Source organism: Trematomus bernacchii, unplaced genomic scaffold (assembly GCF_902827165.1).
Source record: "Trematomus bernacchii unplaced genomic scaffold, fTreBer1.1, whole genome shotgun sequence".
Lineage (NCBI taxonomy): Eukaryota > Metazoa > Chordata > Actinopteri > Perciformes > Nototheniidae > Trematomus > Trematomus bernacchii.
The window spans coordinates 10,095,720-10,107,822 of NW_022987593.1; the positions used below are offsets into that span (position 1 = coordinate 10,095,720).

Here is a 12,103-nt window from a genome sequence, read left to right on the forward strand (position 1 = left end):
ATGTAAGTTGCAGGATCAGGCGACATTGAAGCTGAGGCAGGATTCTAAACCTGAACACCTAGGGTATATTAGCTTATTTTTGATTTAGCTACTTTTTCTAACTCCAGTTTTTTCTACCTAAGGAGCCTATTCAGTGTGGGGATCCTTAGTCATAGTTTTTACCCCACAACAAGTCCCCTGGAATAAAGAAGCATTGTGTTTGCAGTACTAAACATTGCTGATCTTAACATTTCATGCTCCACAAAAAACTTTGTGACTTTAACAAACATTTATAGCAACCAGCTTTTTGAAACACGACCACATCGTGATGAAGCGATGTGTTGAATCAAATGGAACGAAATGGAGAGTGAAGACACACACAATATGGACCCACTTATAACCAGAAACCAAATCTATTATTTATTGTTTCAGATTTTCAAAGTATTTATGACCACAATACATTTCTTTGTCACTTCCCTCTATTTTGTCTGATTATCGTAGTTCTAGAGTTGCAGTAAGAAGGCTTACAACAAGCATAACTCATGGACACATTTAGTGCCTCACTTTCATTGTTACTATAGTTTCTTTGGGCTGACTAAACCAGCCATTTTAAAACATTTTACTTTTTAACAACAAAAGGATTTATAATTCAGAATCAGAATACCTTTATTAGTCCCACGGAGGGGAAATCTGCATAGTTACAGCAGGAAAATGAGCCACAGACAGCTTAATGTTACATATGTTAAATATGTGACATGCAGTACTAAGTTATGATATGATAATAAAAAAAAAAGTTACATAATAAAAAAAAAAAATTGCCACTAGATCAATTGATAAGTAAAACTTTTAGTAGTAGTATCACCTTGTGACCCTCTCTTCTAACACTTCAGGGTAACAGCTGATGAAATCAATGCTAACAAAAGATCGACATCTAAAATAACGTTACACTTAAGCTACCACTACCAGTGACGACTACCCCCTGCCATCTAATCCACCACAAGAAACTAAAAATACGTGTGGAGGAATAGTTTTCCCTTGTTTGTGTACGCTGTTCCTCGTGTGCACCTACTATCACCTTCACATTGAGGGCACCCTTTCCATGCTACTGTCCTTTTCGTCCTCCCTTATTAATCCCAGCCTGCTGTCTGCTGTAATTGCAGGTTCTCACACCACATGGTTCCTGGCCCCCAAGGTCCCCACGCCACAGGGATCCCCCACCCGGCCATCGTCAACCATCAGGTCAAACACGAGCCTCCGCATGAAACAGACATCATGCACATGTGAGTCCTGCAAACACAAAATACCCTCACACACACACTCTTGAGACGACATACTTCCAGGTATTTGTGCACTCCACCGCTACAGTAGGCGGTCGCTGAACAAACCTCTCTTGTCAGAGCCTTGTTCTCGTTCCCTTGATGTGAGCAGATAAGCGGCGAGGGCCCGTGCTCCACTGATAACAGGCCTATGCTTCATTTGGCCTCGGGGATCACAACACACTTAGATACAGGTCCTAGATTAGTGCTCGGTGTTTGCAGTGGGAAGTGCTGCGAGCCCCCTGAAGTGGTTATCAGTGATATTTCCATTATTCATGGCCAGCCAAGCTTCCAGAAAGTTAGAAAGAAAGTCAGGAGTGGGAGCAGGGTGTCTTTTCAGTGTGCGAGTTCAAGCGTTTGGCTCTAAGCTATCGCCAATGTGCTGTGGACGAGAAGGTTTGGTTGCCATTACTGGTGAAGTAATCTCTCTGCATGAAGGACTGCACATGATTAAAGAGGCAGGGGCCCATGGCGTGGAAACCCCTCTCTCGCTGCCTCATCATTGGCGCAGAGCAACCAGACCCTCGCTGCTTGTGTCGCCATAGCGGCACCACAATTTCCCTCCTCTGTTGCTTTGTTCTTACATTCTCTCATTTTCCAACTACTTAGTTTCCTGCTCTTCTTTACCCCCCCCCACATTCACATCGTGTTGTTGTTGTTCTTTACAGGAAGCCCCAGCACGAACAGAGAAAGGAGCAGGAGCCCAAAAGACCGCACATCAAGAAGCCGCTAAACGCCTTCATGCTGTACATGAAAGAAATGCGTGCGAACGTGGTGGCAGAGTGCACGCTGAAGGAGAGCGCGGCCATCAATCAGATCCTGGGCCGAAGGGTAGGTCGAATAGTTTTTGTCACTCTAGTTTTTTTTGTCTTTTAGTTAAATCACCCGGAGATCACAGTTCAAGCCGCAGCTCTAAAGAGTCTCCATGCGCTGACTTCCCAAGCCCAATTAGTTCAAAAAGTACAAAGATTCCTATCTCTACTAACATGCAGCCTCTTTATGAACTAGTTGTGATTATTGTCATAATGATTTCCCTAGCCAATTACTTCCCTCTCTCAGCGGCATAGATACAGCCTGCCTATCTAACTGACATTTAATCAAATTGGCTTTAATAAAAATATGCCTGGATAATGGCACGGTTGGAAATGACAAAATGTGTTCCTTTTGAGGATTGGGAAAAGAGTGGAACCGCAGAGCCATGTTAAAAGCCTTAACGAATAGGCCTGGCGGTCGAGGCAGCCAGCCACAGCAAAGCCTGGTTTGTGGCCTGCATGGAGTAATTGCTCGCTGACATAGTTTGAATAAAAAGCCCTGCTAAATTGGAACCAGTGTTTTGATATGAAATCAAAGTTATTTTTTCCTTCTCTTCCCCCCCTCCGACTCTTGTGCATGTTAATCTCTTCATCATGTGTCCCCTTCTTCCTTCTCTCCCTTTTATCCGACACCAAACGATTGGAAGTTGAAAAGATTTTCTTTTTTGCCAAAACACCAGCACAGTTCTCTATGCAGGGAACATACAAGTGCATGCCAGTAATTGACTGTGTGCTATTTTCCCCTCCTGATCTCCTTTTTTACTGAAACAGTGGCATGCATTAACTCGGGAAGAGCAAGCTAAGTATTATGAGTTAGCGCGCAAGGAACGGCAGCTCCACATGCAGCTCTACCCAGGCTGGTCCGCTCGAGACAACTATGTAAGTATCAACAGAACAGATTGGCAAAGGTGCGAGTGAGTGCGTGTGTGTATGTTGATTTATGTTTGTTTATGTCCATGTTGCATGTGTTGTCCACACAATAACGACACACACTAATTCGGCTCCATGCTAATGGGGTCCCTTTCTTTGTTTCAGCCTAATGTGTTATTCATACCGCTGTGATTATATTACCATCTGCAGTAAAATGGATTGTAGTATCAGAGACATTATTATTGCCACAGTGAGTGAAAACTGCCTGGTAATGGTTATGCTAGTCTTTGATGTTCCATATCCGCATGGAGCTTGTAAATGTAAAAAGCACCTGTCGGAGCGAGGCGGCTGCATCATGCGTTCAGCGCTCAGCAGCAGCCACCTTTGCTCCATTAGCTGCCCATTATGTTTGTAAATGTGGGAGGATCAGCTGGATTTAACATGCAGTCTGTTTTTGGTGTGTGTTTTTTTTGCGTTTGTTGTCACCTGTCTCAGTTTGTGGCGTGTATGAATGTGTGAGAGAGAGAGAGCACCAGCCTTTTTAAAAAGTGTGGCTCCGGCACTCACATTCACTCCACCACCAAAGTGCTTTGTGGTGTTTATCTGCCTCCCCTCGGACACCGACAGCATCCCCCCCCTTTCTACTGCCTCCACTGCTCCACTGCCAAAACGCCTCGCTGAGGGAGGAGATAGTTTCACAGCTCTGCTCCCACTGAAGCACAGTGCAGTTAAAGATACGCAAAACATCAGCTAGTGACAGTCAGCCAAGTTCCCATTTCATTTCCAGCTTTGTTATTTAGTAAGATATGTGACAGGTAGAAGAGAAAAAAGAGTAGAGGAATGGCTTTCTAGTTGGCATACCAAAGGGATATGTTTAACGCAAAAACATTTCTTACAAGTGCATCCCTGAGAGTGCTAATTCTGCGGCCCCGCCCACAAACAATCTTCAGCTGTACACAGGCAGCACATCATGCCTGGAAACACCCAAAATAGGTAACGTACTGGCATGGAGAGCGTGTAGCGTTCACAGTTTTGCTGTGTACCCCCTCTCTCATCCTTTCTCTCACTGAGTATGTCTTCCTCCCTGTCTGCCGGTGCAGTAGAAGGCAGATTAGCTCATGAATAAGTGGATTAGCAGACTTTGCAGCAGGAAACCAAAGTGCTGCTCATATTTGACTAGAACGACTCTAACGCTGCTATCTATACCTATAGTCTCCCCCCTGGGGATTTAGCATAAGCTATAAATCCTTACACACTCCCACCTCGCTGGAAACAGAGTGGCGCTCTTCACAGCCATTCAGCTAGACTAGCCTAATTACAGTGAGCATTTTTAATTGCACTTCATGTTAATATTTGTCATTAGAGGGGACTTCAAAGGCAGGGGAATATGACGCAGACTGCTCCCAACAGTAGTGGTTAGGATGGTCACAGAAAAAGCCTTAAAATATGTAGACAAAGTTATTTAAATGCAGCTGGAAGTAGGTAGAGTACACTTTAAAGTCAGTGATTGGTCGGTCCCTCTCAGCGTGGCAGTTTTCGGGTGCAGCCCGGGGTCCAGGGGGATGCTGGTTGGATGCCCTGCAGGGGATGAGTGAACATGGCAGACAGCAGCAGGATATCAGAGTGGTCTAGTGAGCGTGAGTGCTGGAGCCACACTTTATGTGTTCCTCTGTATATTTTTTAGGGAAAGAAGAAGAAGCGGAAGAGGGAAAAGATGCAGGAGTCAGCCCCAGGTAAGCACCAGATCTTTCTCTCTTTTTTTTTCTCCCTGTGTGTTGCATTTTGAAGTTGTGTGTTACACCATGTTTCCATAGACTCTACACGTGATCTTTTACAGTATACTGCTGCATTTTTACGAATGCACATTCTGTAAAACTGTAAAAAGCAACTAATCTCCCAGTCGATGGGGCCTTTTTAAAAATACTGAATATATGCTACTTTCCATCCTGATTCTGGCTTCAGTAGACTGGCTTGATTCCTGTGAAGGCAGCACAGTCCTTTTTGTATACATCCCACCATCCATTCCTCTCTCATCCCCGTCTTCACAAATTACACCTACTTTGGGATTAGTCTGTCCATTCTATACGACTACTTACCGACCCTGGGCTTTGCGCCGTTTGTTTGCCTGCTGCACTACAGTGTGTCTTTCTGCTGACCTTGTTTAGCTGCGCTTATGAGCCTCCTCTCAGCACCACAATTGTAATCCATCGAGAATTACATCTTAAGTAAAAAAATGTCACTATTTTGTATTTTCTTACCTGGGGTCTGTACACTTTAGTAGGCAAAATGGACGGTAAAGATCTATGCTGTCCAGATATATCACACTTTTAAAAAAAGATGCGGTTTTCTGCAGGTACAGGCCAGAGAATGAAAACGGCGTACATCTGAGAATATGGTAAGACAAACCCTCTATCCCCTAAGTGTCTGATCAGTTCAATACATGTCCCGCCTTTTTAAACTGCTAAACAGTGTGTACTCACAGACTAATCCTGAAAAGGTCCACCCTAACCTCGCCATGGTCATTGTGTGATTGGTGTTAAGGCCTGAAGAGGGGTTGTGCTTTGTGTGTGGGGTTTGCTCAATGGCTCTGCACAATAGCCATTGGATTCTCTCTGTTTGTGTGCATGTGTGTGTACGTTTGAGTCAGTCAATCCAATGTTTTTGTGTTGGTTGGATTAAAGGTCAACGGTTGTGTCAGCAGTTTGTGGTTTATTTTTCTTCCCTCATGAAAAGATATCAAATTTAAAAGGGGTTTGAAAGATATTGCCTAATAAATCACACAGCTCATACACTCTGTTTTCCAAACATGGACTAAGTAATACATCTGAAAACAGTTTTACTAGCTCAGAACATTTTTTTTTTTTTTGTACCGCTGTTGGAGACGTCAGCCCCATATGGACTACATGTGTTGTCTCCCCCTGCATCAATGTGGAGCAGAGCAGGAATCCAGCAGCTTATTTGGCAGGAACTTAATGAGATGCTATACCTTTTTAATAAGATTTCATGGTATCTGGGGTCTCGGGGTGTATATAATGCCTCCATAACAAAGGCACTCAGTTTTTTTTTTTACATGTGAATAAAATCGTGGGATATATTGATTCAGATGACATGTCAAACCCTCACTGAACTGCCACCTCTCCTTTTCTTTGTCGAAAGAAGGATTAGCGTTCTCCATATGTGGCAACTCTATTTTCAGTCTTCCCTACTCTCTGTGGATCTTGTTGCTTTCCATTTCTCTCCTTCCTCCCCCCCCCCCCGCCCCCCCTGTGAGTCTGGTAGCATCCTGTTGTTCCGCTCCCTTTCGGCGGCAGTAAAAAGCCGGGCAGATGTGACAAATCTGGTCTTACGTTGAAATCACCCCAACCACACAAAGGTTTTCCACTTGATCGATTCCTGACCCGGTGGCTCGCTCTGAACCCAAAATTGGGCTTCTTTTCTTTTCCATTTTTTTTCCGCCACAGCCGGTTTTCAAAGCCCAGAAAGAGCGAGCGCTAAAAAGCACTTTATCTCTGATCCAATAATTAGCAGCGCCTAGCCGCAGCGGGATGGACACCCTTGCTGATTCTCAGTGACAGCCTTAAACTAATATGCATAATGCCAAGGATACTGCCACAACTCCCCAAGCCCTCAATTTATGCAGATCCCAAAGAGCTGGATTGAGGTTAGCTTGGTGTAGACGCCAAAAAACATCTTTAAATGAACTCGTTTGTCTATTTCTTTTCATCTGCCTCAGCCTGTACCCCATCTGTCTCTCCTCAATGTGGAAAAACTCATTTGTTAGCGAGTTGATTTTAAAGACACACCTTTTTGTATGATGGTTCAAACAAACATTTGCTCCATTAGATTTTATTATAGCGCTTGTGCAGTCAATAAAGAATATTCGGCGTAACGAAGTCAAATGTTCCATTCTAGGTCGGTTTTCATTTAATGAAGGGAAACTTGACTTCATATTAACATATTTGATGGCTTCTGTTGAGTTGTTCTGCCTGTGAGGTCAACCAGGAGTTGAGTAGTGAGTTCATGGCTTGGTTCTCTTTGTTATCATTAGCCTGTCAAACACTGGGCCGCCACACAGCTGGCTCTCACTACAGTGGAACAGCACCGAGAAGTCTTTACTCTGACAATGTGAAATTAGCGTTTCCGTTGCTTCCCCTCGTCGCCCCCTTTTTTTTAATCACTGACTTGAAATGTGCAGTGTTACTCCTTCTTACCTCACTGTTTCTTCATTTTCATTTCTCTCTTTCTTGCTTCCTCTTGGGCATTTTTGTCTGACGAAGCCTGCTGATTCACAGCCTTTTCAGATACTTATCTGGCCGAGACACATACTTGCCCTCGAGGCTCTCTCCTATTTCAGCCACTGCGCATTTCTTTCACAGGGGGGAGACAATCCTAAGAAAGGTGGCCTTTTTAATCTGGCTAGTGAGGGACTCTGCTAACTGAGCAAGATGACTCGTATGAAGGTGCTCCTTTGTTGACAAGCTAAATGGATGATGTTTACAAGCCCATACTTGTGCAAGAGGTTGTTTTTCTTAATATCTTTTCAGTAAATGATGCTTTACAATAATTAAAAAGTCTGTTCAGTGTATCGAGGGTTATTTCCAACCACATGTCCTGGTCCAGAAACATGAAAGAAAGTGTTGTTGAAGCCGGAGCTTTGGTGGCCGCTCTCTCTCTCTCTCTCTCTCCCTCTCTCTCTCTCTCTCTCTCTCTCTCTCCTCCTCTTTCTGTCTCCGTCGTGCCCCGGCTTCGCTCCCTCTGATGTGTGCAGCCAGAAGTCAGCTGTCAGAAGACTTTGATGAGCGAGGAGGGAAGAAGAGGAGGGCGTGAGTGTGTTAGGGGGAAAAGGGAGGGTAAGAAAAGGGCCAGAAGAAAATCCCTCATTCTCTCGAGTTGTGATTTTACGCAATCTCTCTCAACTGCCACTCATCCTTCAGTCTCCATCCCCCATTTCTTTCCCCATCTCTTTATTTGTTGCCTCTCATCTTCTCTCTTTCAGACCCACATCTCTCTCTCTCTCACTCATCTGAGCAGCCAGCCACACACTCCGGCTGCAATTAGGCAAGATTCAGCGTCTGCCTCGATTTCCCGAGTCGTTTCAATTTGGCACCGAGCCTCTAGGCCACTGCGGCACAGCCCAGTGCCTCCACACCCGCCTTATTAGTGACCTGCGATAATTGGGGAAGCAATCCAAAAACTGACTCTGGGTGTCGCTTTGAGCGGCGCACGAGAGACGAGAGGATGTTTTTTTAAAACTGTACTTTTTCACACAAAGAAATGGTTATTAGTGGAGGAGAGAGATTTGGGGTTTGAATCACAGCGACGCCCTGGCTAATGTTTCTGTGGGTAGGAAGTGGAATCGGAAATGTTCACCCCCACCGTCCGCCCGTCCTGACCTCCACAAAGCCCACTCTGTGAAGAAAAAGTGACCCTCTCAGCACTTAGAGTATGAACTCTCAGTGTGTCAAACTCCCATGTAATTTAAGTGTGTGGTTTTAGCTTAAAAGTACAAATCCTTTACACTGACATGGTTGTCCTAGTCTAGTCTGGCATCCGTATGTGACCAAAGGTAGAGGAAGTACTCAGATTATTCAAAATTGTAAAAAGTATCAGCTTTAAAATACTGCAAGTACCAAAAGTAGGTGTACGCAATATGGCCATTTTAAGCTTGAGCTATTTTTTGTTGTTGATTAAATCTATTGAAGTCATTCAATTGTTACTTAAGTACAGTACTTGAGTAAATGTACTTAGTTACATTACACCTCTGTATGTGACTCCTTCAAGATCTTCAGTGACTTGTGAGAAACGCAGCTAGTGTTCCCATTGTTTAGACTGGGGCTAGACATTTGTTTTGATTGAGTCACGGGCCTATTGTGTTGTGGTTTTGGCCAGCTGCATAACAGTATGAGGGTCCAGTCTCTTAGCATGTTGTGATGTCTTCTCCACTTCCTCTCTTTCTCTCCGTGTGTCCCCCTCTCTTTCTCACCCCCGTGGATCCTGGAGGCACTGCAGCTTTTTTTTTTTCGGCAGAGGCGGAGATTTGTGGCCTTATAAAACGCTCGTGAGATGCTTATCTGTAAATGAAAGGTCCCCCAGGTAGCAAAGAGGCACATACCGGAAGTGAGCTGAATGAAGAAGTGTTTATTTGTATTTGACTTGGCCATTGTTAAAGAAGGAAAAAAGCTCAACTCAGTCTTTCTTTCTCTCCCTCTGTGTCTCCTTTTCTGGCTCTTTACTTCCCTCTCTCTCGTCGCTCCTCCTCTTCCGGCCCCTCTCCTCTGTCGGGGAATATGAGTGGCGGCGGGCCCCTTTGAAGCCAGACCACAGCAGAGGGAGCCGTCATTGAGCCGACTCTTTGAATGTGCAGCTCCCCCCCCCCCTCTCTCCCCCCTTTCTCCCAACATCCCCCGGCCTGCAGCGGCTCAGACGGAGCGGGGGCACACGGCCAGACTTCAGCTGCCCGGGCCCCCAGCGATGCCGCCTCAGATGTGGGCAACGCCTCCCCCCTTCCCACCTCCCCCGTCCTCCCACACCCTCCTGTACTCCCATAGTCTCACCCACACATGCCTGAGGTTTGGGGTTTGGGGTTTGGGTAACTCCCCCTCCCCTTTTCCCCTTTTGACCACAAGTAGACCCCACCCTTTTAAATGTTCGAATTCAAAGGAGCTTTATTGGCATGACCATATCAAAAACAAAGTATTGCCAAAGCATGTTGTGTAAGGTGTTACAACAAAGTAAAACCAATTATAAAAAGTAAGAACACTAAACATGTTAAGGACACATGTGGCACAACAGCAACACATTAAAACATACATGCCAACAATAACATGTCATTACAAATCAAGGAAAGTGCTTCCCTTCTCTCCATTACACACATCCTGTTCTTTCCCTTCACTCTAACTTCACCTGTTAGTTTCTGATAGCCCCCTCAACCTCCCCCGAGCCCGCCTTTTGATTGGAGGTTAAACATTTCAAAGCTTTTTTTTTTTTTTAAGAGGCGATTTCTTTTATGTGGAATGTCTCCCAGCCGTAGAAAGTGCTGACAGTGCAGAGCATTTTGTTTCAAACATGGCTTTGTCTTCCAGGTGTTTTCTTTTATTTTATAGGTCTGCTCCTTTTTCATTTTCTGCTTGTGTCTTTTAAGAGCTGCGCTGCTGGCACAAGTGTGTAGAGCGGTGGCTCCATTTAAAAGGTGTCACTAAAGCCAGCTGTACGATGCAGGCAGAGGTCACTGCCAAGACACGCCACCGCACCAGACTCTCATCTAAATGTGTGCACAATTACGCTTAATAAAGCTCACAACTATATGAGTCTGAGCCAGGCTCCACTGACCTCAGAGGATGATGTAACAAAGAGTTGGCACCCAGTCATTGCCCCGTCTCAGGTTGAAATGAAAAGGCGGCAGCTGCTTCAGCATACATGAACACATTTGAAAGACAAATGAGAACACGTGATGTTCATCCGTGATGTTGTTGTTACTTCATTCATTAATTGATCAATGGTCAGAAATAGAATTGCCAAACTTCTTTTATTACTTGAAGTAATCAAAACATTCATTGGTTTTAGCTGATGTTATGTTTTATCTTTTAAAGATGCCCTTTTATGCTTTTTTGGACTCCTTTTGTTTACTTCGACAAAGCGACAGCATTACGTAACACTCGTGTTTCTGTTGGCTAGCGCTCCAACAGCATGATAGGTGAAGCAGCTGGATATCTCTAAGCGGTTGACCAATCACAACAGAGCCGGCCAGCTAACCAGAGCAGAGCAGACTGGGCTCTGGTTTCAGACAGAGGGTGGAAAGAGGTGCTGCAGCACAGGCAGTATGAGAAACATAAAAAGCTTTATGAACATTAAAGCATGGAGACATGTCACAGTAGAGACACTACATACTGATATGAACCTGAAAATGATCATTATAGGGCAACTTTAAATAATGTGACTTAGTCCAATCATGTGACTGCACTTGTTTCTTGCCCCGTCAGATATCTTTCTAATGTCACCCTAACCCCAGATTTGAACAACAACAATGTTACAATGTTATCATACCTGAAAACAATAACAGCCGAGTTGACCTGACCTCTTTTAAGATGACACAACTCTCTTTGGTTGCATTGCTCTCTCTCTCTCTTCAGTCCTTCCCTCTCGTTTCTCCTCCAAATCTCCCCTGGTCTCTCTGCCATGGTAAAGTCTGCTCCTCTGCCTGAGCTGGAGACACCTCTCTGCACTTGGCTTATTTTTTCGAGTAATTTGTCAGAGGTGTTTTCCTTTTTAATGGCACCAAAAGAAACCCCAGAGCTGCATGTGGGGAGCGGGGGAGCGGAGGAGGGGTGAGGGTTGCTGGGTTTGGAGGTGAGGGGGCTGTAAGGCAGGCGGGCCCCAGCTGCGGCCGCTTTGATTTGGCCTGCGAGGTGAAAGCAGCGATTGAGACGCGAGGTTGGGCCAGTTATCTTAACCTCCCACACTTCAAAAGCTGGGCAAGAGCTTGTCCGACTCCTTCCCCTCCTTCCTCCCTCCCTCCGTCCCGTAGAGGGAAAGGAATTGGGGGGAGAGGGGAGAGGAGAGAGAGAGAAGGGGGGAGACTAAACCTTCGCTAGCCCTCTGAACAGAGGAGCATTTCATTTCCTGCAAAAAAAGTCCTGCCGGCATTCCTGAGCACTAATGTGGAGGAGGGGGTGGGAGGGAGGTGAGGGGAGGGGAGAGGAGGGGTCAAGTTGCTCCTGAATCCCAGTGTTTGTGTCGGCTGGACCTTGTGAAGAGCTGGCCCCGTGCCCCCCCGAAAACCAACCACCACGCAAGTACACACCCCTGCTGTTACCACCAGGCTTTTTTGAAACTCACACACACACAAACACATGGACACACACACACACACACACTTCTCGCCCGCAGCCCCTCAGGCCTTTTCCCCGGGCAGGAAGGCCAGAGCTTTTCATGTCTGTGGTGGGGGAAGGAAAAATGCTCCCCAGGAAACAGGGTGCAGTGCCGGGCGTGCGGGCCCCGCTCTGAGATCCTGGGATGAAAAGAGCGAGGGCGGCGGAGGTAAATAAAAGCGACAGGGGCTCTCTCTCTTTCTCTCCGAGTGCCGCGCTCCTTTCAGTCCCCACTCAGGGTCAGCTCTGCTCGGGAAAG

At 45.7% G+C, this 12,103-nt stretch overlaps 1 protein-coding gene across 11 annotated transcripts in view; it reads left to right on the plus strand.

The window, feature by feature from the left end:
* Positions 1 to 12,103, plus strand: part of lef1 (lymphoid enhancer-binding factor 1) — a 96,101-nt gene that overhangs the window by 80,762 nt on the left and 3,236 nt on the right. For 4 of the 11 annotated variants that reach the window (XM_034130372.1, XM_034130374.1, XM_034130376.1 and 1 more), the window contains 5 exons: positions 1,140 to 1,259; positions 1,964 to 2,126; positions 2,879 to 2,986; positions 4,662 to 4,710; positions 5,315 to 5,372. In XM_034130372.1, the coding sequence (XP_033986263.1) occupies positions 1,140 to 1,259; positions 1,964 to 2,126; positions 2,879 to 2,986; positions 4,662 to 4,710; positions 5,315 to 5,372 (498 nt within the window). The remainder of the gene's footprint in view (positions 1 to 1,139; positions 1,260 to 1,963; positions 2,127 to 2,878; positions 2,987 to 4,661; positions 4,711 to 5,314; positions 5,373 to 12,103) is intronic. The other 7 variants (XM_034130379.1, XM_034130383.1, XM_034130373.1 and 4 more) reach the window with 6 other exon arrangements.